General features: G+C 41.5%; 1 protein-coding gene across 1 annotated transcript in view; it reads left to right on the top strand.

The window, feature by feature from the left end:
* COL9A1 (collagen type IX alpha 1 chain) overlaps positions 1-27,277 on the top strand; it is a 285,908-nt gene that overhangs the window by 236,704 nt on the left and 21,927 nt on the right. Inside the window, exons 33-36 of the mRNA XM_030199004.1 lie at positions 4,918-4,950; positions 7,500-7,646; positions 7,734-7,788; positions 24,486-24,674. Coding sequence (XP_030054864.1) covers positions 4,918-4,950; positions 7,500-7,646; positions 7,734-7,788; positions 24,486-24,674 — 424 coding nt within the window. The remainder of the gene's footprint in view (positions 1-4,917; positions 4,951-7,499; positions 7,647-7,733; positions 7,789-24,485; positions 24,675-27,277) is intronic.

Raw genomic sequence — 27,277 nt, 5'->3', positions numbered from 1 at the left:
CTACTTTTTGTATCTACCTGACCTTGATTTGTATCTACCATTTTCAGGGCACAGACCGTAGAAGTCTGCCCAGCACTAGCCCTGCCTCCCACCACCGGCTCTGCCATCGAATCTCCGCAAGCTTCTGAGGATTTATTCCGTCTGAACAGGATTCCTTTATGTTTATCCCACGCATTTTTGAATTCCGTTACCGTTTTCATCTCCACCACCTCCAGCGGGAGGGCATTCCAAGTATCCACCACTCTGTCCGTGAAAAAATAATTCCTGACATTTTTTTTGAGTCTGCCCCCCTTCAATCTCATTTCATGTCCTTTAGTTCTACCACCTTCCCATCTGCGGAAAAGGTTCATTTGCGGATTAATACCTTTTAAATATTTGAATGTCTGTATCATATCACCCCTGTTTCTCCTTTCCTCCAGGGTATACATGTTCAGGTCAGCAAGTCTCTCCTCATACGTCTTGTAACGCAAATCCCATACCATTCTTGTAGCTTTTCTTTGCACCGCTTCAATTCTTTTTACAACCTTAGCAAGATACGGCCTCCAAAACTGAACACAATACTCCAGGTGGGGCCTCACCAATGACTTATACAGGGGCATTAAAACCTCCTTTCTTCTGCTGGTCACACCTCTCTCTATACAGCCTAGCAACCTTCTGGCTACGGCCTTCAGATCCTCAGATACTATCACCCCACAATCCCTCTCCCTGTCTGTACATATCAGACTCTCACCGCCTAACACATACGTCTCCCGTGGATTTCTACTCCCTAAGTGCATCACTTTGCATTTCTTCGCATTTAATTTTAATTGCCAAACCTTAGACCATTCTTCTAGATTCTGCAGATCCTTTTTCATGTTTTCCACTCCCTCCTGGGTGTCCACTCTGTTACAAATCTTAGTATCATCCGCAAAAAGGCAAGCTTTACTTTCTAACACTTCGTCAATGTCACTCACAAATATATTGAACAGAATCGGCCCCAGCACCAATCCCTGAGGCACTCCTCTACTCACCTTTCCCTCATCCGAGCGAATTCCATTAACCACCACCCTCTGGCATCTGTCCATCAACCAGTTCCTAATCCAGTTCACCATGTCAGGTCCTATCTTCAGCCTGTCAAGTTTATTCAAGAGCCTCCTGTGAGGAACTGTGTCAAAAGCTTTGCTGAAATCTAAGTAGATTACGTCTATAGCACGTCCATGATTCAATTTTCCGGTCACCCAGTCAAAGAATTCAATGAGATTCATTTGGCATGATTTACCTTTGGTAAAACCATGTTGTCTCGGATCTTGCAACTTATTGGCTTCCAGGAAATTCACTATCCTTTCCTTCAGCATCGCTGAATCACTCGGATCACACCGCCTTTACTTCAGATTTTATCTCTTGGAGCAGCTCCCATCGCCAAAGGCTTAGCTCCAGGGCCTAGGACTTGTTGTGAGACAGCAAGAGCTTGTGATTGGTCTTGGGCTTCTGCCATATTGGATCCTTCCTTATGATTCTAAGCGGGGCCTCTGGTATAGGCAAACTCCACCAAATTTACCGGTCGATTCTTAATACTCATCTTCTCGCTTAGGGTGTTACCTGCAGCATCAGATTGTCTGGGTTTTGAGCTGGTATGGAACTAGATGATGGTGATGTATCAAGGTGTGCACTAGGGCAGTGCAGAACTGTCTGATCGTGTGCCATTCTGTGTGATGACATCACTTCCTCCCATTGCTCACATATTTTCGATAATGTGGGGTTTTTAGGTGGGCATACACATGGGTGGCATCTGAGCAGAGTGTAGGCAGTGTGCAAAGTTATACACATATCTTTGGAATATAAGTACACACACGCCAGCTCTATGGCTACTGTAAGTGTATATGTCTCAGCGTATATAAGTGTATATACCCAGCTATGCTAGTATTCTTCTAAAGGAAAGTAGGCATCATTTTTTCTTTAGAGTGGGGTAGGCATGCGGTTACATGTACATTTAAATGGAGGTTATCCAGAAAACCCAACCGGTTAATAGCCTTTGAGAACTGGTATGTCTACCCTTTTCTAAGGTCTAGAGCTTCCTTTTGTCAAAAATATACTTCCCTGTTCTGGAATCGAGTCAAATGAGTTCCCTTTTCGAATACCAGTTGAATCACATTTGATTAAAAAATAAAATCATTAGTGGAGGAGTTTGTTTATATATGCCCAAAATACTACATGCTCCTGATGACTTGCAAAAAGAACATAAACATAATAAAACAGACATAAATTACCAGTCTATAATATCAATCAAAAATGATCTAAAACAAACTCAAACACATCAAAGACAAAATATAAGACACAAACAAACAGAGAAAATATAACACAGAAAAATCAATCATAAAACGCTTCCTGAAAAACCAAGTCTTACATGCCTCACAAAACGCTAACTACCCCAGTGCTAGCTGTAACTTCTTTGGCACATTTTCCTAAATCACAGTATAATGCAACTCTGAGGCACTCAAAAATTGGAATAAACAATACTGGGTTGAGTGCAGAACCCATCCAGGCTATAACTAATAAGGAGGCCTTTTTACTAAGCTGCATTAGGTGTCTATCCAGCTTATTTTCGAAAGAGAAAAACGCCTATAGTGCAACCTAAATCGGGAGATAGACGTTTGTCTCGCAAAGGCGCCCAAATTGGTATAATCGAAAGCCGATTTTGGGCGTTTCCAACTGCACTCCGTCGCGGAAACGAATAAAGTTGACGGGGGCGTGTCGGAGGTGTGGTGGAGACGGAACTGGGGCGTGGTTATCAGCCAAGGAGAGATGGGCGTCTTTAGCTGATAATCGAAAAAATAAAGGCGTTTTTACCGCGATTTTGGGTCACTTTTTTTGGACCCTTTTTTTTCACGAACAAGTCCCAAAAAAGTGCTCCAACTGCCCAGATGACCACTGAAGGGAATCGGGGATGACCTCCCCGGACTCCCCCAGTGGTCACTAACCCCCTCCCACCAAAAAAAAACCCCACTTTAAAAACTTTTTTTCCAGCCTGTATGCCAGCCTCAAATGCCGTACCCACCTCCATGACAGCAAAATGTGTTCGATCTTCTCACAGCCTTTCCCTGGGTCAGATGTGGCTCTCGGGTGCAGTACAGGGTCACATCAGCATTGCATTGTGGTGGGTGTAGAGTATTGGGCTCCGTGATTTCATTAGCTTGTGTTACAGTCTCACGATGTTGGTAGTTGGTAGGCTCTTCTCCCATGGTGCTTTTCCCCCTGCCTACTGGGTTAGAGTGTGCCCTGTTGTGTTTCCTGTTGTAGTCCATGCGGTAGTGGCCATTTTTGTAAGCCAGTTTTAGTTCCCTTTCCTGTGTTAGCCACGTTAGACAACTTAGTTCTTCCCTTGAATGTGGCTGAAAGAGGGCACTGTACAGCATTCTGCCAGCTCTGACCTACTGCTCATCTCAGTACCAGGGAGACTCGTTGCCAGTGGGGCACAACCTCTGATCTGCAGTTAACTGTGAGTAAAGGCGGTTATTCCAATAAAGGACATTTTCGGACAGATTAGTCTTCAGGTGTCAACTTGTGTGCCAATGTTATATAGCAGCAACCAGTCCTAGAGGCCTGCGTGTATGCAGGTCCCTGGAGCACTTTTAGTGGGTACCGCAGTGCACTTCAGCCAGGTGGCCCCAGGCCCATCCCCCCACCCACTTGTAACACTTGTGCTGGTAAATGGGAGGCCTCCAAAACCCACTGTACCCACATGTAGGTGCCCCCTTCACCCCTAAGAGCTATGGCAGTGTTGTACATTTGTGGGTAGTGGGTTTTGGGGGAGGGGGGTTGGGAGCTCAGCACCCGTGGTAAGGGAGCTATGCATGTGGGAGCTTTTTCTGAAGTCCACCGCACTGACCTAGGGTGCCCAGCTGGTGTCCTGGCATATCAGGGGGGCCAGTGTACCACCAATCCTGGCCCCTCCCACGACCAAATGGCTCAGATTAGGACGTTTTTGAGCTGGGCGTTTTTAGTTTCCATTATCGCTAAAAAAACAAACGCCCAGCTCAAAACCGTCCATTTTTTCGAAAATACGGTTCGGCCCGCCCCTTCATGGACCCGTTCTCGGAGATAAACACCCATGGAGATAGGCGTTTCCGTTCGATTATGCCCCTCCACGTACACCTATTGCAGTTTAAAATAGCATACTGCAGGACACTGTCAGGCATTCTGCAGTAATTGAGTGGGCGAAGAGTGGGCATTTAGTTAGCACAGCTACATTACCGTGTACAAAATGGGTGGCAGTAAGTGCTTACGAAGTAATTTTTTTTTAAGTGACTGCATATTAGTACACAACCAGTAATACAAAATATACAAAAGGGTCATTTTTAGGTAAAAATGGCCTTAGTTTGCAGGAAAAACCTGCATAAGGGTGCACTAAGTCCACTTTTTAGGAAAGGTGCCTTGAAATCCTAAACTTCACACAAAACACCTCTGAAAGTCAATGCAAGAAATGAAAAGTAGAGGTTTCTTGATCAGTTAACTTCAACCCCAACAAAATCCTAGCGGCACTGTTCTGAACATACTGTAACCTCATCAACTGCTTCTTATAGAGACCCATAAATAAGATGTTATAGTAATCAATATGATTTTTTAATGCAAGCATGAATTACAGTAGTCAAACTCTTCCAAGATATGTATGATTGCAAATTACACACCCTCTGCAACTCAAAATAAGGTGATCGAACTGCATTATCAATCTGAGCTTACATTGACAACTCTGCATCCAAGATTATCCAAGCACCCTTACTTTTGATCCAACAGGAATATTAACCCTTCCCCCAAACCCCAATGTATCTATTTTGTGTACATTTATGATGAAAGAATACAGCAGTGTTAAACTTAGTGACCAAAATACAGCGTGTTAACTAGAATAATTGCTCTAACATAATTTGCTGATTCCTTTTTTAGGGTGATATGGGACGTCCTGGTGCAAAAGGATCTGTAAGTTTATTTTATTAATTCAATGGTAGTAGCATACAGGATGAGAGAAGTATAGGAAAGAAGATACAAACTAAATATAAGAAGGTATTGCTGACCTTGATCTATTTGATAACTGAAAATAAATTTGTGCAGAATAGAGATACATTATACAGTGTTCTGCTGAGCTTTTACTAGACCTGGACTGTAAGAGCATACATGATTTTTGATAAAGTTACCTGCTAGTTTATTTCTTTATTTTTTTTCTTTAAAAACTATTTCAACAGTGGGGCTCATTTTCAACGCACTTAGACTTACAAAGTTTCATAGGTTACTATGGAGCTCATTTTCAAAAAAGAAAAACGCGCAAAAAGTGACATAAATCTGCATTTGGATGTTTTTCTCACAAAAACGTCCAAATTGGTATTTTCAAAACCAATTTTTTAGACGTTTTTCTATGACGTCCATCAGAAGTGCATTCAAATCACAAGGAGGCATGTCAGGGGCGTGTTAAAGGCGGGATCTGGGCTTTCCTAACATTTGGACGTTTTTCAGCCATAATGGAACTAAACAAAACCGTCCAGGACTAAAACTAAGATGTTTTGAGCTAGACCTGTTTTTATAACGAATAAGGCACAAAAGGTTGCCCGAAATGACCAGATGACCACTGGAGGGAATCAAGGGTGACACCCAATACCTCCCCAGTGGTCACTGACCCCCTACCACCCCCACAAATGTGAATACAAATATGATTTAGCAACCTCTATGACAGCTTCAGATGTTAGAGCCAGGTCTATTAGAGCAGCATGCAGGTCCCTGGAGTAGTGTAGTAGTCAGTGCGGTGCACCATGGAGTGGAGGACCCTGGTCCCTGTCTCCCTCTACCTGTCACATTTGTGGTGGAAACTGTGAGCCCTCCAAAACTCACCAGAAACCCACTGTACCCACATATAGATGCCCCCTTCACCCATAAGGGCTGTTGTGTACAGCTGGGGGCAGTGGGTTTTCGGTGGGTTTTGGGGGGCTCAGCAGACAAGATAAGGGAGCAATGGTGAGATGTGTACCTGGGAGCATGTTTTTGAAGTCCACTAGGATGCCCCATTTATCTCCTGGGATGTCTGGGTGACCAGTCTACTAAAAATGCTGGCCCTTCCTACATCCCAATGGCTTGATTTTCTATGTTTTTCACTTGGATGTTTTTGTTTTGAAAATGGACCAAAAAAAACCAAAACATCCAACGCACAAAACCTTGTTAGAAACAGTATTTTCTAAAACAAAAGATAAGATGTTTTTCTTTTTGGAAAATGAACTTCTTTCTTATTCAGATTTTGGATGTTTTTTGCAAAACGTCTAAAGTCGGACTTATAAGTCATATCGAACATGCCCCTCCACGGAACTTTGTCAGTCTACGTGCTTTGAAAATATACCTCACTGTATCATATAGTTCACAGTGGCTAGCAGCATAATGTACACAATCAACATCAGCACCAGTAGTACCAATACATTGCTTTCTTCCCTCTTCTATGAGTGTTAGAACAACTTCTATCTTGGAGACACATTTCCCCTGATATTCTATAAATGGCGCTTAAATTGTGCGTGCACAATTTAATTGAATAACAAGCCAATTAGCACCGATAATAGGGTGCTAAATAATCAATTATCTGCACTAATTGGCATTAATTATTATTATTTTTATTATTTGTTGCATTTGTATCCCACGTTTTCCCACCTCTTTGCAGGCTCAATGTGGCTTACAATACATCATGAGTAACAGAAATACATGAAAAAGTATACATGTAATGATAACTGTAGGATTTTGGGTGGTATGATAATGATAGAACATAACGGTGTTTCAACAAGTTAAACATATTAAGAAATATATAAGAATTGTATAGGAAAGTATACATTAATAGTAGTTACAAGATCTTGGGTATCATAATGGTAAAAAACATGTTTTGGCAGTATGATATAGTAGAGGCATGCCATCTTAAGTTGCCAATAGCTGCATGTAGGGCTTTCAAAAAGCTCCAAAATACAGTTTTCATATATAAATTGCTAAATCAGTAATAGATCAATAAATATTATGCCCCCAATACCGTGTCTGCAACAGCATGTTTTTAAACACTGGCTGCCATGGGGACAAATATCTGGACACTATCTGGTTAGTGGCAATATTCAGCCACTACCTGAAGAGCTTATCTAAATAGCATTTAGAATAGCTGGTCTAATTTATCTGGATAGTTTTTCAGATAGTAGCACTGAAAATCGACACTATTCGTATGAATTGTGTCTGCGCCCTGGCACTGTTCCCACAGTGCTGAGGCGCTCTGTAATTATATTCATTGGTACTGTCTAGATAGTGCTTCTGAAAATCTGTCATGTTTTTCAAGGTAGCAGGTGGATAAATGCTTTTAAAAATCAGCCATTATAGATTTCTTACCATTCATAATAACAGATACAACACCAGTTATGCATGAAATAGATATGAAAGTTGAAGTTGTCTCACTAAGAAATGCTACTGAAGGAGAAAGCAGTGTAAGGCTTAATGCAAATTAATCTTCCTTTATGGTATAGTTCGGAAGCCCTGGAGAGCCTGGTTCTCCTGGCCCTGAAGGAGGTCATGGACAGCCCGGTATAGAAGGCCCAAAAGGCTCACCTGGACCTCGTGGCATGCAAGGCGAACAGGGTGCCCCTGGCTTGCCAGGGGGCCAAGGGCCAGCTGTAAGTAATATTTCAACATTATATATTCCTTCTCCCTTTTGCAGTTGTTGTTGTTTTGACATATTATCTATGTTTTTTGTACTGTAGGGTAAAGAACCAACTGATCAGCACATCAGGCAAGTCTGCATGCGAGTGATGCAAGGTAAATCACAACTTTATCGAGTTAAATGTTATCAAAGATTGCTACTTTCCCAGACTTGAATCCATAATGTAAATCGGTTAAAATGTAGGGTCCCTTCTACTAAAACACGTTAAGCACTTAACACACAGTTAACGCTGTGTTAACTGCTAGAGCAGAGCCTCATTAAGGCGCTTTGCATTGTTTTTGCAGTTAACATGCAGTAAATTGGACATTAAGTGCTTTTTGTATCGGGGGTGTGGCATGGGTAGAGAGTGGGTGTGGAAGGCATTTGGCAGTTAATGCTCTTTGCGCTAACTGCCTAATGCAGAGTTAACGTGGGTCCACTTACCGCCTCCTAAATAGGAGGCACTAAGGGGTTCTTTTACTAAGCTGCAGTAAAAAGTGGCCTGTGGTACTGTGGCTGCGTGAAATTGGTGTGCAATGGGCCATTCTTTTTTCCATTGGCTCGGAAAAGGGCATTTTTAAATGGGGGCAGTAAATGGTAATGCGGTAGAATTAAAAGTAGTGCGCCGCTATTTACTGCCTGAGCCCTTACCGCCACCCATTGACCTAGCGGAAAGGGCTCATGCGCCAATGTGGCCACGCTGCTGATTACCATTGGGAACGCCCCCCCCCCCCCCCCCCCATGATAGAAAATAGAAAATTATTTTCTAAAGCAGGAAATGCACACCAACTTCGAAATTACTGTCAGGAACCCTTGCTACCCCGGCAGTAGTGCCGATTTGGCACGCGCTACCTGTGCGTTAGCCCTACCGCTGCTTAAAAGGGCCCCTAAATGCTTCTACATTAACCAGGAGCAGGTACCTTGCATTAATCTGGATGTCAACACATGACCTTGCACTAAGAAAATAGTTGGAATATCACCACTAGGTTCCGTATTAAGGGGCCCTTTACTAGAGCTTAGCACGCAGTAATGGAATTAGCATTCTAAATGCTAAGAAGCCCATAGGTATAAAATGGGCCTTAGCGTTTAGAGCATGCTAATTCCACTAGCGCATGATAAGCTTTATTAATTGGGCCCCTAAATCTGCAGCTCCTGCGTGGTAAAACCTTTGTTAGGCCACAGTAACTGCAAATTTATTGCACATAACAGGACTGCATCTTAGTACATATGCACTCTATGATCTAGTTCTTGTCTTTCTAAGCAGGAAAAACCAACTGTACGCTTTCCCCTTCCATGCCTAAGGCATTATTTAGATCAATAGGCTGGGTAATTGGCTTAGGGAATTGAAGGTAGAGGCTTTTACAGAGATGAACTGAATTTACATTTCTTAAAAAGTTAAATACTTGACCTCAAAGGGGTCCTTTACTAATTGTGGCAAAAGGTGCTTTTGATGTGCGCTGAGGCCCCTTTTTACCGCAGTGGGTAAAAGGCTGTTTTAAAAAAAAAAAAGAAATGGCCACGCGGCAAGTGAAATACTTACCGTGTGGCCATTTCGGGGGGGGGGGGGAGCACTTACCGCCACCCACTGAGGTGGCGGTAAGGGCTCCCTCACTAACCCAGTGGTAACTGGCCAGTGCTCAGCATGGCCCAATTACCACCGGGTAAACACCGGCTTTACAAAAATTAAAATATTTTTGTAACGCCGGAAATGGCGCGCACTGGGGGTGGGAACTACTGCCAAGCTGCCACAGTAGCCTGGCGGTACTTCCGGCTTAGTGAGCGGTAAGCTCGCATTGGGCTTACTATCGCTTAGTAAAAAAATCCCTAAGTGACTATCCATGAGATGTGAGCCTAACAATCCAGCTTTGAGTTTTTTTATTTTTCTTCGTTAATCAGGTGTTGAATCTTGGTATGATGAGTAAGGCAGCCTTTATGCTCTGCTAATCATTGTTCAGCAGCTTAATCAGCTCTGGCTTTTAGTCTGTTGGTAACTGAACAAAACAGGATTTTCTCAAGATCAGTGCTCATTATTTCAAGGATATAATTATGTAATTGCATGCCCGCAGTGAAGGTTATTTTATGAAACTTTTTCTGCATCTAAAGCATAGTTTACAAGTAGAAAATATCTCTTATAAAATTTTGTGCAGGTATAAACATGTACAAGTAGGATCACTGCAAAATTGCGCTTGATTTTACATAATATACTCCCGGATTCTATATATGGTGACTAAAGTCGTGTGCACTAATTGTGCAGTGTGGCCAAATTGTGCATGCAATTTAATTGTTTAACAAGCCAATCGGCAAAAATAATTGGCCAATAACAAGCAATTGTTGGCACTAATTAGAATTTACATGCACAACTTTCTGTAAAGTGGTGCGTGTAAATTCTAATGTGCAGATCTCAAAAGGGGGCATGGCCATGGGAGGGACATGGGCGGGTTGTAGGCATTTCTAGCATTTCTAGAAATTATGCGTACTGTTCTCCAAACCTTAGGCTCAGACATTTACACCAGGTTTTAGCTGGTTCAAATGGTCGCACCTAAATTTAGTTACAGGTCCAGGCACTATGCATATTCTATAAATCGTGCCTAATGTTAGACACGGTATATAGAATAGTACTAAGTGTGGGGGTTTTTTCCACACTGATTTTTTTGGCACCATATATAGAATTTGGTCCTATGTGCATAAGCATTCACAGAAACGTACATTGGGTGAAGTTGTAATGAATGCACAATTTAATAAAATACATGCAGTGCTTTTTTTGTGCCGGTACAAGCCGGTACGGCATACCAGCACCTTTTTTTCCTAGGGCCAGCTCACCTGCCCGCCCTTAGCTCCCCAGCCCTGCTTTCTGTTCCTGCCACCCGTGACACGTTTAAATCTTGTATTTTTTTTAACCTGAAGTCGCAGCGCCGGCGTTAGTGAAAGGACCAGGCTCGCCTGCTCCAGCCTTCCCTTTGTTCCCTCTCAGTGTCCCGCCTTCCTCTGACATAGTTTTCTGTTTCCGTGAGGGTGGGACACTGAGAGGGAACAAAGGGAAAGCTGGAGGAGGAGGAATGCTGGACATGGATGGAGGGGGAGAGGAAATGGATGTGGACATGGATGGAAAGAGGAAGGTGATGCATACTGACAAGATGAGGGAAAGAGAAAAGAGGAGAAAAACTGCACATGGATGAATAAAATAGGCAAAAGCTGGATCCACTCTATACTTCCTCCAGTCAAGTCCGCAGAGGATCCAGCTTTTACCTATGGATGTAGGCCAAGAAATGAAGAAGAAAGGAGGAAAGGAAAGAAATAAATGGAAAGGAAACCCTGGAAACGAAGTTAAGGGAACAGATAGAGAGCAGCAGAATCAGAGACTGGGGCCAACATGATCAGAAAAACAAAGTCACCAGACAACAAAGGTAGAAAAAAATCATTTTATTTTCATTTTAGTGTTTGGAAGATGTCCAATTTGAGAATTTATATCTGCAGTCGTATTTTGCACTGGGTATACTAGAGCTGTAATAGCTTATAGAAATTATTTATAATGAAAAAAATCACATTATTTTTTTTCTCCTATACTAGTATAGTATTTTCAATGATACTGTTTATATGCGCCACGGCTAGTATAAGGGGTGTGGCTACTGTGGGTGTGGCTACAATGGGGGAGGAACCATATATGGTGACCCCACCCACAATGAGTACCGGTATCTTTTTTCCTGCAAAAAAACGCACTGAATTCACATGTATATACATAGGGTACATGCAGACATTTGCACCTTTTTTGGAGCAGGTATAAATTTGTTTAAGAGAACTTGGGGGTGCTATTTGTAATCCTATGTTATTTTTATAAAAAAGCCAATTCAAAAACGTGTACCATCAAAAATAAAAATATACATGAAAAAACCCTCAGATTGGAGCACGAACAACTCTACTACCAATAGATCAAATAAACTCTCAAATTCCTCATCGGTCCAAAAAAGTGTGAAAAGAGACCAAGGGGTCCTTTTACTAAGCTGTGTAAGTGCTAGCATATGCTTGCCGCAGCTAGAAAGAGCTTTCTGAGAGATGTGCTGAGGTGTCCTGCGGTAATTTTGCATTCGTTGTGCATACAACATGCGCTAAAAAAATTCCTTCCCCCCTGATGTTCAAAAGTATTTAATCGGCCGGGATCAGCACTTGGCCAGTTAAATGCCCCATAACCAGCTATTTGGTGATATTTAGTGGGGGACAGCTGGCTATCTCCCGCTGAATATCACCGGCTCGTGGCTAGTAGATAGCTAGTTATATCGGCCGACATAACCGGCTCTCCGCTGATTTTTCAGCCCCACTTTTTGACCATGTGAATGTGTGGGATATCTTTGGCCAGTTGGAACTTAACCAGCTAAGTCTGAATATCAACATATCCCGCTATCTTCTAACTGGCCGAAAATAAACCAGATATTCAATGCCTGTCACTGGAAATGGCCCGGCATTGAATATCCGGGTTTAACGGTGACCATGGGAGTTAGCCCGGCTAACTCCTGCGGTCTGAATATCGGTCCCTGTTTATTTTTCATGGAGGGGGTATGAGACTTTTTTCTTTTAATTCTTTACACTCAATGATTCAATTCAAATACAGTGTCCACAATACTGCATATTATTCAGTCCAAGAGTTTGTCTAGTAGCGCTGTAGAAATGATAAATAGTAGTATAGGTTTTCAATGCAATACAAATGCAGTGCGAACATTTCTCAACAGTTATCTCTGAAGCTGTTCTCATCTGCTCAACGGAGCTGCCCGTTTCACTGGACACTTCATCGGGAGCTGCTTCAAAAAATTGCTGTTTTCACCAGCACGAACCTCTGTGCTTGCCTGAGTTAGCCCCTACTTTTCCCTTAGGCATGCACAGGCATGTAGTTTGGTTGAGCATAGATGAAGCTTGCAAGTACATGTGTAGATTATAAAATCTGCTGCATAGGTAAATAACCTAGGCATGTGATCAGGAACAGGTGTAAATGTCTGTGCCTGCAATATAGGCACCTATGTTTCTTTATAAAATAGCATCTAAGTACCTACTTGCCTTCTTAATTTAGGCACCACCTTATAATATTACCCTCTATAAGGTCAGTTCTATAAAGGGGCATCTGCTTGGAGCCTATTCTATAAAGAAAAGTAGGTGGCTACTTTTCTCTATAGAATACTACCATAGCTGGATATATACAGGTGTCTGTTTTTAAGTAGGAACACTTATGCCTACCTTAGAGCTAGTGTGAATGCATGCAGATATGTCAGTAAATACAGTACTCAATAATTAATGCATATAGGTGTGTGTCCCACCCACTCTGCCCAGACTCCACCCATGTGAATACCCAAATGCAAAGTACACACCATTATTGTCATTTATGCATGTACAAGTGTTCACATATGTATGCATATGACTAGAATACCAACATTTGCGTGCATACTTGTCACCTAAATTTACACAGGTTCCTTATAGAATTTCCTCCTATGTGTGAACGAGCCTATTATGATATAGTATGCGTGGACATTGGAGCTCTAACAAAACTGTGCCCCCAGAAATGCCTTAGATTGTCAAAAACAGAGGTGGACCACCTTGGTCCTCAAGGGCACAACCTGGTGAGATTTTCAAGATTTCTGCCAATGAATATGCAGTGGATCTGTTTACATATAGATATCGTGCATATTCATTGGGAAAATCCTGACAACCCGATTGGGTTGCAGCCCTCAAGGACCAAGGTTGCGCACCCCTGTTATAAAAGTACACATATTCATGTTAGCATGCCTAATTTTGTATGCGCATACCCACACACAATTTTATAATAGCCATTTTCTGTGTGTAAAACATGCTTTATACTCAACTAATGAAGCTGCTTTCTTTTGTATTTATAGATTTCAAAAATATTTACAGTGTTATCTTAGACAACTAAACAAAGGGAAATCATCTTAGAGTCCTCAAACTTGGAGAGATAGACAAAATGTAAAGATAAAAAAAGAAAAATCAAATTAGTTAGCATACCTATCAAAAATATGTAAGTGCAACATAACTTCAATCTAACCTACCAACCAACCTGTAGGAACAGAGGTATCTATACCCTCAGAAGCCATATTCTCTGAATTGCTACCTCTGATTTGAAGAAAATCTTCTAACAAACCTAGATCTACAAAGTCATTCCTTGAAGTTTAATCACATATTTAGCAGGGTACAAGAGACAGAGTAGCTCCTAAGGCATATACGTTTTGGCATAGTTGAAGAAATTCTTTCCTTCAGTGCATGGGTGACAAAAGAATCTGGAAAGGCTCTAACAGTGTGACCAGAATACGATAAATCTCAATTCCTAAAGTAAAATTTCTTCACTAAGGGGACCTTTTACTAAGGTGCGCTAATAGATTTAACATGCGCTAAATGAATATAGGAATTTAATGGGTGTCTTATCATTTAGCATGCGCTAACAATTAACGCGTGCTAAATCTGTTAGCGCACCTTAGTAAAAGGACCCCTAAGCCTTGATCCAAGGAAAAAAATGAAGTAGGCCACTAGGGTGGCTCTGATGACAATCTCCTCTAAAGATATCTCTGGTATGTCAGTCATATTAAAAGAAGACAATGCTAGAACATATGACTGTGCAGCCCCCCCTAAAACAAATGAATGATAGGAACCAGTCTACTTTCTGGGATGTATGCATTCAGGTGTGTATTATGGATTAAAATTTTACCCTTTTCAGGGTCTTCAACCCCCTTACAAAAAAAAATTTGTGAATCAGTATTCAGAAGATCTCTCATTTAACTTTAGAAGTTAACCAAATTGGGGCATGATAATCAACGTAGGCTACCATTTGGATGTGTTATTTTACCACTAACTCATGCTATTTTAGCATAGGTCCCATTTTATGCAGTGAGACCTAGTTACTAATAATTGGGGTTAACTAGGGGTGGACTGACAGGGATTTGGGCTGCTAGACAATAAGGGTCATGGGCCTCCTCCGGGTCCCACATCTCTTCCCCTCCCCCCTCCCCAGATCAAACATCTTTCTCCCCTCCCCCTTTCCACATCGAACATCTTAATTCCCCTCCCTTCCCCCTGCCTGATACAACATCTCTCACTCTTGTTCTTTCTCCCTCCTCCAGGTGCACCATCTCTGCCTCTCCATTTCTCTGGGTGCACCATCTCTGCCCCCTTGCTCTACAGCTCCACCATCTCTGCCCCCTACCCAATAACCAGATCCTACATCTCTCTCCCTCCCAAGGCCAAAATTTCCCTCTCTCTCCTCTATCCCCAGGTTCAACTCTACCCTTTGCATTTACCTCAAAAGATCCTTTCTCTGTTCAGGGTCCTGGCATAGGCTGTTTGCTGCTGACCGGAACCTTCTCTCTGTCAGAAGTCTTTGGCAGGCCTAACTGCGCAGACGCATATGCCTTCCCGCCTGCCCAACTTGAGTGGGACCCTCAGCTGTATAAAAAAGCATAAAGAATTCAACTCCTAGGGAAGGTGGCAGGGTATGTGAGAATATGTGTCCTGTTGCCCTCAGAGAACACCTCTGAGTACAAGCAGGGCATGCTGTTCTCACATGTAGGAATCCTTAACGACCAGGCTCACCAAAAACAACAAACAACGGTCAACAGGGTCTTGCAGTGGCAAGGTCAGTGTGAACCAATAACATAAACTTTCCTGCTCTGAAGATGCAGCCTGGAACAGAACAAAATGGGCCTAGGAGTGTGGAGTTGGATTCTGGACTCCAAACAAAGTCTGTAGCACTGTCTGACCAAACCGGCTATTGTGCTGGGTATTTTGCTCGAGTCAGTAGTAAGATACTCCTGTGGAAATTAAAATGCTGTGCGATAGGAGGCAATGTTCTATGGAGAATTGGGAACTGGTTAAAAGATAGGAAACAGAGAGTAGGGTTAAATGGCCAATTCTGTCAATGGAAGAAGGTGAGTTGTGGATTATCAAAGAGATCTGTACTGGGAAGGCACTGATTAATATATTTATAATTGACCTGGAATAGGAACAATGAGTGAAGTGATCAAATTTGTAGATGGCACAAAATAATTCAAAGTTGTTAAATCACATGCAGACTGTGAGAAATTGCAGGAGGACCTTGGGAGGCTGGAAGACTGGGCATCAAAATGTCAAATAAAATTTAATGATTCTCTTATTAGGTACTTTGCCAAAAGGTTTTTGAAAATCCAGGTGCTCTATATCAACTGGGCCGTCTTTATTCATATGTTTATTCATGCCTTATGTTTTCTTTTTTTCTTGTCTTTCTCCTTTCTGTACTTCTACATTCTGTTCTCCCCCTTCCTACTTTCTTACATGTATTCCTTACTCTTCCTCCCTCACTACAAATTCACCCTTCTCCGACCAATCACATACTGTTTCAGTCACACACCCCTCATCTCTTTTCCTTTTCTTGTTGATTTTGAACAATCTGTATGTATTCCCCCATTAAATTGGAGATTACTAAGCTGATGAGAAATCCCTCCTTCAGACTCACTGGGAGGAGGGGGTGAGCTAAGAGAGTGAGAAGCCTATCCTAAGGAGGTTGTGTATGGGAAATATGTTGAGGGAAATGTTTCTGGTTATTGAATGACAGTAGGGGTGGAGTTGAGATAATAAAAGTTGTTGTTTAGAGCATATGGTCTTTGGTTGCCTCTACCCCCTCCAGGACCTGTGAGGAGAGGGGATGTCCTGGATAGGCCCAATGACCTAAGGCTGGTTCAAGAGGCAGTTATTGCCAACTACAGCATTAACTGTGAAGTGAGAGGAGTGCTCCTGGTGGGTAGAAGGGTTAACCCAGCCTGGGAAAGAGCCTGTACAGTACCATAGACAGCAGTTGAACGAAGTGCACCTTTGGAGAGAAGGACAGTCAGGGAGGTCTGGTCTCAAGTGGAGACAGCTTGTTGCAAAAGTGCTGCAAGCATAGCCATGGATTATTCTACTCAAATGGATGGGTAATGGACTGGATGAGCTGTAAATATGTACATACTGTAGGATTTCTAAATGGACTATTAAATTTAGACCAAAGTCTTAAACTGGCACTTAACCTTCTTTTGACTAAGTTACCTGCTTTGGATACAAATTGAATTGCTTGATATGGGAACCAAGGAGGTTGATGAAAACAGGAGATTGGATGGCGTCAAAAAGTTGAAGCCACTTAAGGTAGTCTGTTTGCGCTTCCCCACGCAGCTGTCATCTAGTACACTCAAAACAAAGCAAGCAAACCTATGAGCTGCTGCATCCTCATTGTTCTTTATTGTTGATAGCATTTTTATTTAATTTTACTTATATTTTCAAACATGCTAGCTTGTGCAACATGTGGATGAACACAGAGGATGTATTGATTTCATCGGTTAGAGTACTAATTTGTTCTACATTTTAAATCATTGTGTCATTTGGAGGGGCAGGCTGTGGGGACTTAACAGGAACCCGTTTTACTGTAACAGGCTTCATCAGAGGAACACTGACATGTCCCCCTGATATAGTCTTCTCTGCTTCACACATTGGCATGTGTGAAGCAGAGAAGCACACTAATTATCAATGTTCCACTGATGAAGCCTGTTAATGGTGAAACTGATCCCTGTTGGCATCTGCCACAACAAGCTAAGTAAGCTAAGTGCTTCTGTTTTCCCAATGCGTGATATTTGAAAGCAGGTTTCAACATTACATTTTTGTTATGAGTATTTTGAATGAAATTGTGTGAAGTGGCATTTGAGAATAAGAAGTGAAATTATTTTGTAATTGGGAGGTTTTTGGCCAATGATTGGTCCAAGTCACCGGTTCTATGCTTTTTTGAATTGGTGAATGTAAGAACCATTACTACAGCTTAAACTGTTGATTGCTGAGGCATTATGCCTCCCTTTTTATGTATGTAATAGTTATGGAAAATTAGTTAAAAAGTTAGAAAAATTATTTAAAATATTATGCTGGTAGTTTTTGCATGAAGCGAAACAACTACATTGATCAAGAATTGGTTGATTTGAGTGGACATTTTCTCACACTGTTTTGTTACTCAGCTGGGCTATTTCATGTGAGTTCTTTTCTACATTGGCCTAATTACACATAAGATATATATATAATTTAATCAATGTGCAGCCTTAATGTGTATATACAGTGGTGGAAATAAGTATTTGATCCCTTGCTGATTTTGTAAGTTTGCCCACTGACAAAGACATGAGCAGCCCATAATTGAAGGGTAGGTTATTGGTAACAGTGAGAGATAGCACATCACAAATTAAATCCGGAAAATCACATTGTGGAAAGTATATGAATTTATTTGCATTCTGCAGAGGGAAATAAGTATTTGATCCCCCACCAACCAGTAAGAGATCTGGCCCCTACAGACCAGGTAGATGCTCCAAATCAACTCGTTACCTGCATGACAGACAGCTGTCGGCAATGGTCACCTGTATGAAAGACACCTGTCCACAGACTCAGTGAATCAGTCAGACTCTAACCTCTACAAAATGGCCAAGAGCAAGGAGCTGTCTAAGGATGTCAGGGACAAGATCATACACCTGCACAAGGCTGGAATGGGCTACAAAACCATCAGTAAGACGCTGGGCGAGAAGGAGACAACTGTTGGTGCCATAGTAAGAAAATGGAAGAAGTACAAAATGACTGTCAATCGACAAAGATCTGGGGCTCCACGCAAAATCTCACCTCGTGGGGTATCCTTGATCATGAGGAAGGTTAGAAATCAGCCTACAACTACAAGGGGGGAACTTGTCAATGATCTCAAGGCAGCTGGGACCACTGTCACCACGAAAACCATTGGTAACACATTACGACATAACGGATTGCAATCCTGCAGTGCCCGCAAGGTCCCCCTGCTCCGGAAGGCACATGTGACGGCCCGTCTGAAGTTTGCCAGTGAACACCTGGATGATGCCGAGAGTGATTGGGAGAAGGTGCTGTGGTCAGATGAGACAAAAATTGAGCTCTTTGGCATGAACTCAACTCGCCGTGTTTGGAGGAAGAGAAATGCTGCCTATGACCCAAAGAACACCGTCCCCACTGTCAAGCATGGAGGTGGAAATGTTATGTTTTGGGGGTGTTTCTCTGCTAAGGGCACAGGACTACTTCACCGCATCAATGGGAGAATGGATGGGGCCATGTACCGTACAATTCTGAGTGACAACCTCCTTCCCTCCGCCAGGGCCTTAAAAATGGGTCGTGGCTGGGTCTTCCAGCACGACAATGACCCAAAACATACAGCCAAGGCAACAAAGGAGTGGCTCAGGAAGAAGCACATTAGGGTCATGGAGTGGCCTAGCCAGTCACCAGACCTTAATCCCATTGAAAACTTATGGAGGGAGCTGAAGCTGCGAGTTGCCAAGCGACAGCCCAGAACTCTTAATGATTTAGAGATGATCTGCAAAGAGGAGTGGACCAAAATTCCTCCTGACATGTGTGCAAACCTCATCATCAACTACAGAAGACGTCTGACCGCTGTGCTTGCCAACAAGGGTTTTGCCACCAAGTATTAGGTCTTGTTTGCCAGAGGGATTAAATACTTATTTCCCTCTGCAGAATGCAAATAAATTCATATACTTTCCACAATGTGATTTTCCGGATTTAATTTGTGATGTGCTATCTCTCACTGTTACCAATAACCTACCCTTCAATTATGGGCTGCTCATGTCTTTGTCAGTGGGCAAACTTACAAAATCAGCAAGGGATCAAATACTTATTTCCACCACTGTATATATCGCATAAAGTATCCCCTTACATATTCACCTGTACAGTGCAAAATATAGACAGCAGGATTATTCTCAAAACTGACATACTGTACTTCAGTTACTTATCTGAAAATAAAATCATTTTTCTTACCTTTGTTGTCCGGTGATTTTATTTTTCTAATTATCTTATTCTGTGTCTCTGGTTCTGCTCCTCTGTCTGTGCTCTGAACTCTGTTTTCAGGGCTTCTGCTCACTTTTTCTTTTCTTTCCTCCTCTCTTCTTTACTTCCTGCCCTATATACATCTTTCTCTTGGGCAGGGATTTTATCTACCAGTCACCACAAGTTTTAACCCACTCCATTCCAGGACTTCCCCCTCGGTACTCAAGGTCTCAGTGGGGTGGGCAACCAAAGACCCCATTTCTATAAACACAACCCTTTTATTTCCTCCTTATCCTGCTCACTAGGGCGGGGACTCTTCATCTCCAACCACAGAGTCAGTGGCTCCATCCCCCATTGCCATAGTGACTTCCAGAAAATTCTTCCACCACCTTCCTGTAGCAGAGGCACTTTTCGGTGGAGGGGGGGGGGGGGTGGACTGGCATACATTCATTTTTACAATATTACTGTATATAGCATTCTGCTCAGGGCAACTTACAATATGTTACAATGGAAGAGAAAAGAAAGCAATGATACAGAGTACAATGCTTAGTGAAATGGTTCATGAATAAAAACAGAAGGATTAGGCACTCGGAGTTTGCGACTTCAGCTTTTTTCTACATATAGCCAGGGAAAGGTTTTTGATAGCAAGTGGGGATGGAGGAGGAAGGATGGCTTCAAGATAGGACTGCAAGAAGAGATTAAGCATAACAATGAGAGGAATCCTGATTAGTATAGAGAGTACAGAGACACCAGATCATGAAGTCTAATAAACCTTTCTGAATGCTTATAAATCTCTGCTCCCGAATTTTGATGAGATAAAGTAAAGCTTTTATCTCTGTTTTTTAGCAGCCTCTTGTTGGTATGTTTAGCTGACTGACCTTCTAGATGGAAAATGCCCTATAAAGATGTCATCACTCTTTTTAGTGACCTTCAGTTAAAATTAATAGCTTACAAGGTTTTAGGGGAAGCTTATACAACAAATATATTTCTTCTGGCAGGTTCTACAGCTCTTTATTTCAGTCAAATATAGCATGTCTGAGAACATCTAAATGTCTGGAAACACATCTGAGAGGACCTTTTGGCTATTATAACATTAGCATAACATAATAAAATTTATATTCTACTATATACCTTTCGGTTCAATACAGATCATATTACAGAGACTGGTCATTTCCAGGCAGTACATAAACAATGTTAAAACAGACTATTTGCACCTTATAAATCAGGTATGATTCAATATAAATTAAGTTTTGATCTGTTTCTGGAACTGCCTGTAATTAGTCATAGAAGATATATGCTTTGAACATATTTGTCCAAGCAAGCAGCCTGATAAGAGAAAAGAGTGTCTAAACATTTAGTCCTTTTCTTTGAGTATTGTATTGATGGATAAGTAAATAAAGCTAATGATCTAGTAATCCAAGATTTTTGTAATAGAACAAAATGGTGCATAAGATATGAAGGAGCAAGACTGTTTAATATCTTATAAAGAAATCAATAACATTTAAACCATAATCTGGCCTGTATAGATAACCAATGTAGCTTTCTATAATAATTAGGGATTTAGCAACTCTTCATAAGAAAATACCTTAGAATGCTTTCTAATGTACTCAAAATTCTAAAGGGACAATTTTCAGTATGGTTTGTGTCCCAGAATATTGCCCAGTTCCTAACAAAAGTAAATCCCTCCTTCCTGCACCATCATCTCATCTATGTATTGAGATTCTGGAGCTGTGCTTATATCTTGGATCCTGCACATGGAATGGGCAGCATTTATGGGAAAGCGACTCTGGAAGTTCTAGAATTCAACTTCCTATCTAAAAGCCTAAATTTGGCTTCCAGAACCTCCCTCCCACATTTTACTATGCCATTGATACCTACATATACCAAGACATCCAGCATCTCCCCAACACTGTCTAAAATATTACCTAGGTGACAGGTGAGATCCACCAACTTTGCATGAGGCATGCAAGTGATCAAGCGATCCTTATGCCCATCAGCCACTCAGGTATCTACATATCTAATGATTGAATCACCAAAATATAACAGCTGTCCTATCCCTTCCCTCCTGGGCACATGCCTTTGGAGGCTCATCTTCATTCTGAGAGGATATTATATCACTTGGAGGGCAGGTCCAGGCTACAGGATCAGTTCTGGGGTGATGCCCTACTTTCAGGTGATGTTTCTCCTCTGAGGCAGCACAGAGGTTGCCAGACTGGAGGTGAAACCTTTCAGTGAAGTCCCTAAAGTTCTCCTTTATATACCTCTCTGTGTGCCTCAGCTCCTCTAAGTCTGCTAATCTAGCCTCCAAGGATTGGACTTGGTCCCTGATTCTAGTAGCTCTTTGCAGCATGCACACATACCTCTCACAATTGGGATATAACCATACATGTAATACTCATAAGAACATAAGCGTTGCCATACTGGGACAACGACAGACTGAAAGTCCATCAAGCCCAGTATCTTGTTTCCAACAGTGGCCAATCCAGGTCACAAATACCTGGCAAGATCCCAGAACAGTAAAAACAGATTTTATGCTGCTTATCCTAGAAATTAGTAATAGATTAACCCAAGTCAATCTTAATGATAGCATTTGGATTTTTCTCTTAGGAAATTATCCAAACCATTTTAATCTCTGCTAAGCTTACTGCTTTTACCACATTCTCTGGCAGTGAGTTTAGTTTAATTACATGTTGAGTGAAAAAAATATTTTCTCCAGTTTGCTTTAAATTTACTAGTTAGTAGCTTCATTGTGTGTCCCCTAGTCCTAGTATTTTTGGAAAGAGTAAACAAGCAATTCACATCTACCGGTTCCACTCCACTCGGTATTTTATAGTCCTCAATGCAAAACACTGGACTGCTAGCTGCATCTTTGTAGTGATGGGCTGTTAATTAATTATTCTAAGGAAGTAAGGGTATGTAAACGGAAATAAAATGGTCCTTTCACAAAGGCGTGCTAGCGTTTTTAGCTCGCACTAAAAATAAGCACGTTCTAAACATTAGAGACACCCGTATATTTCTATGGGCGTCTCTAGCATTTAGCGTGCATTAAAACTGCTAGCGTGCCTTTGTAAAAGACCCCCAAAGTGCCTTAAACTTATTAGTTATGTTATGCTAATTTAGGCCTACTTCAAGGACCAAAACAAAAAGAAACCCAACCCAAAACAACCTTGTATTTCTAAGAGCTAATCACTTGATGATGTTGGTGCCCCAGTTAAAAAAACTTTTATACACCTAGCTGGGTGAAAAGCCTTTAAAACGTTAAGCCCAGGGTGGGTAGGTGTGAGTGCGCGATGGGACCTAAACACTAAACATAACTTTAAAAAACTGTTAGGATCTGTTATTTTTTTCTTTTTTAACTCAAAAACTAAGGGGCCCTTTTACTACACTGTGGCAAAAAGTGGCCTTAGCATGCCCCTGTGCACATTTTCCCGCACGCTAAGGCCATTTTTGCTGTAGCCATAGAGGGCCAGATTCTATATATGACACCTAAAAAATCTGTGCAGTAAACTTTTCTGCCTAAGCGTATTATATAATGACGCTTAGATTTAGGTGTGGTATATAGAATACACGTAGTTGATATCCCAGCACTTAAATCTAAGTGTGTCCATTTATACCAGTGAAAACATGGCGTAAATCCCTGTGTGTAGATTTATGCGCACTGGGCTATATTCTATAACTACGGACATAAATTTTAGAACACCCATGAAACACCTATTTCCTCGCCCATAGCTACTCCACTTTTGAACTGCACGCTTTAGAATGTAGGCACAGTTCACTACAGAATCCGCTTAGCGAGTTATATGTGTATATTCTAATTATTGCCAATTAGTGCTCGTTATTGCTTGTTAAGTACTGTTAAATATGCTGATTGACTTAAGCCAATTAAGTTACGCTTGTTGTTATACAATACGCTTGGATTTCTGTGCGGATCTCTAGACGCGCTATATAGAATCTGGCAAAGAATGACCAATTTTTCCATTTTTTTGGATTAGTGGCTTTGCAGTAACATTGTCATTAGTACATGGCCATTAATAAAAACTATTGCATGAGCACTTACCACCATCCATTTTGTAGACAGTAAGGGCTCATGTGGCAATCCAGTGCTAACCAGCTAGCATGTTGTAATGTAGCTGCGCTAACTGGTTAGCAGAGGAATTCCCCCTGTCATGTCCCCTCCCCCCAAATTAAAAACAAAATTTGAGCCCATAGATTAGGGTGTGATAATCCACACATTCAAAATGGCACATACCACAGGGTGCCTGAGTGCGTCCCATGGTACACCATGCTATGTTGTGTTAGGCAGGCGTTAGCACCTAACACAGCTTAGTAAAAGGGCACATAAGTGTCTTATAGGTCCTGGCTGAATATAGGTTGGGACTCATGATCAGCAGATGCCCAGTCATGGCTGGATATTCATTGCTGGAACCTGGACATGGCCCAGTCTTTACTAACCTGGTCTAATTTAGCTGATGGTAAGAAGGACTTAAAAAAATGCTGACCAGTACGTACTCGCTAAAACACATGTATGACAATATTTTTTTTTGTTACATTTGTACCTTGTGCTTTCCCACTCATGGCAGGCTCAATGCGGCTTACATATTGTATACAGGTACTTATTTGTACCTGGGGCAATGGAGGGTTAAGTGACTTGCCCAGAGTCACAAGGAGCTGCCTGTGCCTGAAGTGGGAATTGAACTCAGTTCCTCAGGACCAAAGTCCACCACCCTAACCACTAGGCCACTCCTCCACTTTCTGACCATGGTTTAAATCTTAGTATTTATAGAATTTACATAAATTATGATTGGAAGGGATTTAGTTCCACATGCCAATGGACAAGATCCACTGTACCTGTGTTCAATGAAACGTTAGTGACTTCCAGGGACAGAGAATCCATTAGCTCCCTATATAAATCATTCCAGTTTCTGCCTTTCCTAACTGAACTCCTGCATAGGATGTGTGTATTTTATCCTATCTTTCTGTTCCCCTATTGCAGAACATTTAGCTCAGATGGCAGCCAGTCTCCGAAGGCCAGAATCCGGTGCTGCAGGTCTTCCTGGAAGGCCTGGACTCCCAGGTCCCCCCGGTCTTCCTGGAGATAATGGCTTTCCTGGACATCTTGGACCACGGGGTCTTCCGGGTCTTAAAGGTCCTCCTGGAGAAATTGGTCTGAAAGGTCCTAAAGGTAAGATAATTTTATCGCTATTAACGTGCTCTTCCTTACTGTTTAAGTGATACCTACTTTTTAGTTCATTTGTGTACCGTGAGAAGGTCATCTCTGCAGTATTATACAACACAATTATCTGATTACAAGTGCACTGAGTTTTAGATTTTCTGACATGGAGATGGTAAGTGCCCTTCACTAGTGATGCTAAACTGTTTTACCCTTCACTTTAGGCTACTATTAATTGTGAGACTTAAAGGATAAACACAGGCTTAAAAGTGATACACTATAAAGAATTATAATTAGCACTAGTCTCAGCTAGCTGAAGTTAATTTCTTATCTTATACAGCAAGTGGAAGCCACTCGTGGAATTTTTTATTATTAAATATGTAATTCTGTGGAGTCATATTCTAGGAATATGCTTTTTATAATATATTCAAAGAGACATCCTGACAAACCTGAAGAATGACAGCCCTAAAAATGCTAGACCCAGGTTATATTACTGTCATAGTTAACTTAATTTAAATAATAAGTATATAAATAATATCTCAGTGTGATATGGAATATGGGGTGTTTACCATTATTTGGTAGCTTGACCGTTAGTGGTAGTACCATGAGACTACCACAATGGGTAGAGAAGTATCATTTACTCCTGCCCTTGACTACACATTAAACTCCCCCAGTAAGAGCTGGGGGAGGGGGAAGTATTGTGATATATGTTACATATTGGTGGATAGTTAGGGAGAGGAGGTTGAATGATGTCAAGAGGGTGCAGGGTTGTATGAACTGATGTTACAGTAGTTCTGGTCTGTTCTTCTGGAAACACCAGAAACCTGCAGTAACTAACTGATATATAGCTGTTCAGGAGGAATTTAAAGAAACATTTTGAGAGTTTTGGATCCCTAAAGAAGGTCTTTTGGCCGAAACAAAGTCCATGTCGGATCTTGAATTAACTGAATAAAGAACTTTTATGTGCTCGTACACTGCTGTGTTTTTGATTTTTTTTGCTTTGCTTCTCTACTGTTTAAGCTTTGCTTATGAAAGAAAGTGCCATGAAAAAGTGCAATATATATAGGGGGTAATTCTGTACAAGTCACCTGAAGTTAGGCACTTAGCTCCTCATTCTATAACCTCATCTGCAAATTTGCACACGTAGGTCATAGAATAGTAGCAATTATTTGCCCAAGTTAATTGCTTAATTAGGTACAAATTGCCACTAACAACCAATACTCTGTGATTATTGGAGTTAATTGTCACTAATTAGCCCTCATTTGCAGTTACATATGTAACTGCTCTCAAGTGCTATTCTATAATGTTGGCACCTAAATTCCTTGAGAGGGACATGGATGTGGGAGGGCATGGCAAAGGCAGGGGCGTGCCAAGCGCTTAGCACAAATCTTTGAAAATACTGTCATTTACACAAGTAATTGCACATTTAGGCATGAGCATTTATGCCATTGAGCTAGCATGAGTGCTGACACCTAACGTTATACACATAGGACTGGATTCTATATATGACTCCCGAAAAATCATCACTGAAAAAATTTCTGCCTAAGCATATTCTATAAACCCCACCTAACTAGGCACGGTATATAGAATATGCCTAGAGCCCTTATGTGTGCCTAAACCTAGTTGCAGGAATTTACGCCAAGTAAAACCTGGTGTATATACCGGTGCCTAAGTTAGGCATGGTACAGGTGTATTTATTTATTTGTTGCATTTGTATCCCAGATTTTCCCACCTATTTGCAGGCTCAATGTGCCTTACATTGTTCCGTCATGGCAATCGCCATTCCAGAGTGAGAGATGTAAGTGGTATTACATAGAGAACATGAATGACAAAATAAAATTAAGCAAACAGGTATAAAGAGATCATATTTGGAATAATGTGTTAAAGTTCATATGAAGGATCATTGCGGTATGCCTTGTGGAAGAGGCAGGTTTTCAGTGATTTCCGAAAGTTGGTTAGGTCGCGCTGGTTTTTCACGTCAAATGGTAATGCATTCTATAGCTGAGTGCCTATGTAGGAAAAGCTAGATGCATGTGTTAATTTGTATTTTAGTCCTTTGCAGCTGGGGAAATGGAGATTTAGGAATGTGCGTTCTGATCTTTTGTATTTCTGGGTGGCAAGTTGATGAGGTCTGACATGTAAACCGGGGCTTCACCGTAAATGATTTTATGAATCAAGGTGCAGACCTTGAACGTAATACGTTCTATAACCATACACATAAATTTTAGTAACGCCCATGATCCGCCCATTCCATGCCCCCTTTTGTCTGTGTACCTTAGAATTTACACGCACCACTTTATAGAATACATCTAGCAAGTTGTGTGCATAAATGCTAATTAAAGCCAATTAGTGTCAATAATTGCCTATTAAGTGGCGATTATAAGCACTGATTAGAACATAAGAACATAAAAGTAGCCATACTGGGTCAGACCAATGGTCCATCTAGCCCAATATCCTGTTTCCAACAGTGGCCAAGCCAGGTCACAAGTACCTATCGGAAACCCAAATCGTGGCAACACTCCATGCTACCAGACCTAGGGCAAGCAATTGCTTCCCATGTCTGTCTCAATAGCAGACTATAGATTTTTCCTCCAGGAACTTGTCTAAACCATTTT

This window comes from Microcaecilia unicolor, chromosome 3 (assembly GCF_901765095.1).
Source record: "Microcaecilia unicolor chromosome 3, aMicUni1.1, whole genome shotgun sequence".
In the NCBI taxonomy this organism is placed as follows: Eukaryota; Metazoa; Chordata; class Amphibia; order Gymnophiona; family Siphonopidae; genus Microcaecilia; species Microcaecilia unicolor.
Note: the sequence above shows the minus strand (reverse complement) of the source record. Positions and strands in the feature narration are given on the sequence as shown.